The sequence below is a fragment of the Helicoverpa armigera genome, chromosome 13 (assembly GCF_030705265.1).
Source record: "Helicoverpa armigera isolate CAAS_96S chromosome 13, ASM3070526v1, whole genome shotgun sequence".
In the NCBI taxonomy this organism is placed as follows: Eukaryota; Metazoa; Arthropoda; class Insecta; order Lepidoptera; family Noctuidae; genus Helicoverpa; species Helicoverpa armigera.
The window spans coordinates 12,005,088-12,010,821 of record NC_087132.1 but is presented as its reverse complement, the minus strand read 5'-3'; the positions used below and the strand labels follow the sequence as shown (position 1 = coordinate 12,010,821).

General features: G+C 40.5%; 1 protein-coding gene across 1 annotated transcript; it reads left to right on the top strand.

Annotated features, from left to right (window-relative positions):
• The first annotated feature begins 2,213 nt into the window (after window positions 1-2,213).
• Window positions 2,214-4,305, top strand: LOC110383463 (mucin-2). The gene has a single exon (XM_021344255.3). It carries the CDS (start codon window positions 2,238-2,240, stop codon window positions 4,221-4,223), a length of 1,986 nt encoding a protein of 661 aa, XP_021199930.1. The 5' UTR covers window positions 2,214-2,237; the 3' UTR covers window positions 4,224-4,305.
• The last annotated feature ends 1,429 nt before the right edge of the window (window positions 4,306-5,734 follow it).

Genomic DNA, 5,734 nt, shown 5'->3' with positions numbered 1-5,734 from the left:
GGGAATAAGTTGAAGTACAATCGTATGTAAGTCACAATTGTCATTGTTCATGTAAGTACTAAGATTTATTATGTGCCTAATTAACTGTTGATGTTTTTATAATGATCGGTTTTGTGTGCCTTTTAATTTTTATTTGATTTTAAGTACGTATTTTTTGAATAATGACTGGATTTTTGGTTCACTTTCACGATTTGGAGTTGATTGACTCTTGTTTTCTAATGAGATCTCGCAAAAATACTTCATAAGTCAAAGTATAAGGTACAAAGTCATTGCGAAGAAAGTTTACGAAGAATTAACAGATTTTGCAAGAGGAACATAAAGGATGATGGGCGTTTTGGTACCCCGTGCAACAGTGTTGATTTTAGTACCATTGCGTAGGTCTTGGCAAGGCAAAAAAATGTTTACTATGACGACTAGTCCCAAATCCTTGTCCATTTAGCGTGACATCGACTAATAGAATGTGTAATGTTCATAAGTCATCAACGTAGATGTAGTTCTTAAATCCAACTGTATTGAATAAAAACTGGTAAAGTAACAAAAAAACAGGAATTTGGCCTTCTTAAAATGTTTGCCTGCCGACTGCTTTAAAAAAAGACACTGTGCAAACCTTTGCAGTTCACGCAGGACTAGCTTATGTATTTGATGAAAGTCTTTCAGTATTAACAATCAATTAAGGTTGAAAAGTCAGTAGAGGATGTTAACATAGTACATATTACGACTTAATCTAGCTCCTCAAGAGGTGCTGAGATAATGATGAATTTCTTCCTAAAAAAAGATGAATAGAAATGTTTTGAACTTTTGTCAAATCAGATGATGATTGTGATTCCGTAGTATGACTCCATAGACTATTAAAACCTTTAGATTATAATAGAGTGTATCTCAAAAAATGTAAGATGTCTATTAACTGAGTTTAAAATTATTACACTGACGACATAAGCCTCTTAATGAATTTGCATATATGGATGACATACTTGTTTGTATGTCGATTCAATTTTTATCATTACTCGGATTGGACAGCTAATTGAGGCAAGCCCCATAGTTTTTATTATTCTTCACGTAAATACCTTTCTAATGATATATCACACGTTACTGTTGGAGCGGGTACCAAATCCCATACAAAGTGCCCATTGTCCTTTGAAAAGGCAACGACAAACTATAAAAGGATTCAATTGATGTTGAAGTAAATTGCAGCTGTGACTTAAGCATAGTTTACACGAAGCCAACACTGGCAGCCAATAAGACTGGCAACCATCACTGGCTTGGAATTTGCCTCAGTTTTTCAAGCACTGGCGAAAATAGAATGCCCGTCTATTTTCTAGCCAATGACCTCCGCAGGACTCGCGCCAGCATAACTGGCTTCGTGTAAACTCTGCATTACTTCATAAAAGCTCCTTCTCATTTATATTTACAGGACTCGAACCTAACCATTAGTAGACGGCTGTAAAACCAACAACCACTGTATTCATTAAAGTTGAAGGTACTCGTGATAACAAAGCAATACAAATGAACATACAACAGTACACCCCGTGAGAATACTAATTGTAGACCACCTGTGTGTTCGAAACAAGGTGAATGTAATTAATCGGTTTAATCTTAAAGGAATTTATAAAGCATATTTTATAAGTAGAATATAATTAACAATGAAAATAAAGCTTCGACTAGCTATATGCCAACTGGATTTGAGATGAAAGGTAAGTAGGTACTGTTTTAAATTTTGCTTTTTTACTAGAAGTGGGTTTTACGTTTTTCTCAGATAAAGATAACCTGCAAAATTGAAATAAGAAGCTCTTCAATGTAAATACACACGCTCCAGCAACTATGGCAGTAATTAACATTGGCATGACCTAAAAACCGCAGATGGTTATTACGAATTTGACTTTGACTACCGTGGGAGCTGGCAGACAAACAGACCGCCTTCATCCAACCATGCCATACACAGAAACAATCGAACAATTAAAATAACGCCATCGCCGAAATCTATATCTCCCTAAAAAGCGAATCTGTCCACATGCATGTAATATACTAAACTATTTGGACAATTAAACAATTGGGAGCTTACGGCACAAGTGTAGCTACAGAGAAAAAGATTTTCCGTTTCAGATAATGAAATGACAACAATAGTGACGCTTGCGCAATATTCGCACGGTGGCGGTGCGAGTGGGGCGATATTTTTATATAGGGGAGTCGCGGGCGCGGCGCCGCCGTACCGTCGACATGCCGACAGCCCGCCTGACGAGATGATCGTCCTCATCATCATCGCGTGCATCACCACTGCAGCTGCGACCAACTCCACCAAAGATGCCACGACAGACTCACCAACCAACACCACCAAAGAGATCCTCAAAGCTAGTGAAACAGCTGACCCTAAGAAGGTCCAAATTGTGAAACAAATACGACGCTTGAATGAAGATGGTTCGTACACTATAGGCTATGAGGCTGACGACGGCACTTTTAAGATTGAAAACAAGGATGTGCTTGGAAACGTTAAAGGAACTTTTGGATACATCGACCAGGATGGAGAGATCAAACGAGTGACGTATACCTCATCCAGTGATAGTACGCCGGTTCCAGTTACAACCAGTACGACGCCAAGTACACCGACTATGATAGTGCGGGTGAATAAAACAGTGTCATCTACAACAAGACGTCCATTACCTACCGTTGTGTATCCTACGCGAGGATCATATACCACGCGAGGGACAGTGATACAGCCCATACCGCGGAGACGAGTTCACGCCAGTTCTTCTCGGGCCCCTCTTGCTGAAACCACAACAGAAACTCAGAAGCTTGAAGAAACGACAACAAACATCTTGAGTTTGTACAAACCGAAAGTCGACGATGTGAAAACCCGGACACAGATTTTAAAACCGATGTCGGCGACTGTGAGAGATGACTTGATTACAAGACAAACGACTACGAAAATTCCCGCGACAGTGAAGCCTGTGTACGAACGTGTTACTGAGAAAGATCAAGAGAGTGATGCAAACAAAGCTAATACCATCCGTCGCGAGTTAAGTGGAACCAGCCCCAACCCTCGCATGGTCAGCTTACAACAGTCAGTGGGGGATGATTCGACAGACGTGTATGGAAGCCACTTATCTATGGGAACAGTTCGCCCTCTGTTTACAACTACAACACCTCGGCCTAGATTAGTGCCTATTCACTCATTAGTGGCTGCTAGACAGAAAATACAGCAGCAATATCAAGACGTGCCTATCCAAGAGCAGGAAACCACTATTGAAGCTAGTACCGGCCGAGTTTTTGATCAAGATCATGTTTTAACTACAAACGCTGTTCCAGTAGTTCATATTCAGCCTCAACGTGATCCTGATGACCAAGTGTACCAGCAGCCTATTTACCGACGACCACCAGCAGCGGTACATTTCCGAACGCGAGAATATTTGAGAGACAACCCTGGAGCGCCCGTGCCTATTGGGAATACGCGACCCTTTATCCAATACGAATTTCAGAACAAAGTATTGGAGCCACAGTATGTGAAGGAGGCGCCGCAGCACCAACAACACCAGCCGAGACCTCAACCAACTGCCGAAGTGACATCCCAGCCTTATGATGTGAGACCAGTGACTAGAATCATACCTATCCCTGTGGACGACCGAGGTGTGCCTCTCCAAGGTTATCAAGGACGCTTTGTGAACCCGTACCAGCGTCCTGCCCTCTTCCAGCCGCGATACGACCCTGTGGACGAAATGACCTCCATCGCCGCCCCCGTGAGTACCAGAGATTTGCGTCGCTTGCTCCACATTCTGATATTACGGCAGAATAAGCTGCAAGTGTTGATGGACCAGATGATGCCTGGGCCGTCTCTGTACCGTCCGGAGACCGATTACCGATACCAGCGGTACCAGGACGATGATCGCTACGATTACCGATACGACCAGTACAGGCAGGAGTATCAGAACCAGGGTTACGAGAATCAGTATGAGAGCCAGCGGTATGTCCCCCGGAGGAGGTTGTACCCTCGGCCGTACGACACTGCTGGCTCCTCCTCTAACCATATCGAAGAGATGCCGGAGTTCCTCCCACCTGAAATAAGAGAGGCTTTGTTGTTGAAGATGCTGATTCTGGCCATCAGTCCTGACTTCATGCCCACGGTGGCGCCCCCTACCGAGCTGACGACGGCTGCTCCGCCCAGGAAACAAGTGAGGAATGTTCAGATCCTGGGTGAAGAGGGCGCCATGGATGACAAGCGCCAGAGACACTGAGGTAAATATTTATTATAACACTTTTCCATAGAAATACTCATGTAATGTAAATAGTACGTTTTTTATGTAAATTTTGTGGTAATGAAACGATTTAAAACTTAATTTTGCTGTTTGATTTACAAGTCTTTAACCTCTGAAATACATTATGAGTCATTTAATTGCAGTCAACAATACAGTTACACTGCAAAAAAACATCTCTCACTATTCACAACAAAAATGTGTTTCTTGCTTCCACTTTATCAATTAACCAAAGCGCATAATCAACTACTAAAATTATCTACTTCTAAAGATAAAATACAGACCACGGTAATGTAATTACTGAATATTTTGCAACTTTTATATTTATTAAGCTCCTTCTAGTGCTTTCATCCGCTTCCCATGGGTAATAAATTCACCCAAACACTGAGTTACTGAGATAAACGCTTTCAAGCAACTCACCACCTACTACGTTTAAGTAACTTAATTACAGCCGTCATTAAAATGACGGGATATGACCCAAACCATGGCAGACTCAGACACTAACTAAGAAAATCGTCCAAGATAATCATACATTTGCAATACATATACATATAAGTTACGATATCGCAACTTCCTCTGACCACATCTGATAAATGCTCTATATTAGATACGCCTACATACTTGAGCTCCAACAATAGTGCAGAATTTACTAAAACCCTTGACATTTTCGTCATACAAGTACCTTATTGTCCCATTGTATCAACATGTCACATTATGTAGGTATATCTAGTGGTTAGAATCGCAAATATTCAGTTCAGGCTTCTTAAGTCGAGAAACTTTAGGCACTGAAAAGTCAATTTCAAAAATATTCTGCGTTTGCTAACTTTATTGTTGATGTAACTATTTAACCAATACCATAAATATCACTCAAAAAAAAATTAAGTGTGTTTGTTTATTTGCAAGGTTTTCTAAAATTGCTGTACAGATTGAGATGAATTTTAACATCGAGGCAAGTATCCCAGAGACGGAATCTGGCTACTTTTTATCTGGGTACCTACGGGATCTATTTTCCAGCCGAAACAAGCTTAATTTTTCCATTTCTATGACGTAATTTGGTGTTTTGATCATCCTAAATTATTACTTATCTCTCCAACTTCGTTCTAAAAATCTGCATATTAATTCAACAAATACTTCGATTTTGTCATAAACTTATTAACACATCTACATACTCTAGTCCACATTGCGACAATCCTACCTATCCTTTAGCCAAGACTTGCCGCCGTGAAGGCTATCCATTGTTTGTACACTAACAGCAATATTTTGGGAACAGCCTTGAGCACAACAGTAGGCAGTTTGTCTCAGATTAATGCAAGTAATTAAAGCTTTTTGTTTGGTCTTTCTCATGGCTTCGAGTGTATGGTTTAGGTGTCTGCTTGAAACAGGGGTCAAAAGAACCATTTTGTATTGTGTTTTGAATTTCAAGAGCAATTTTGATTTCATTTGTTTTATTAAGAGTACCTATGGTTCTTTCATCACACTAACTAAGGTCAACA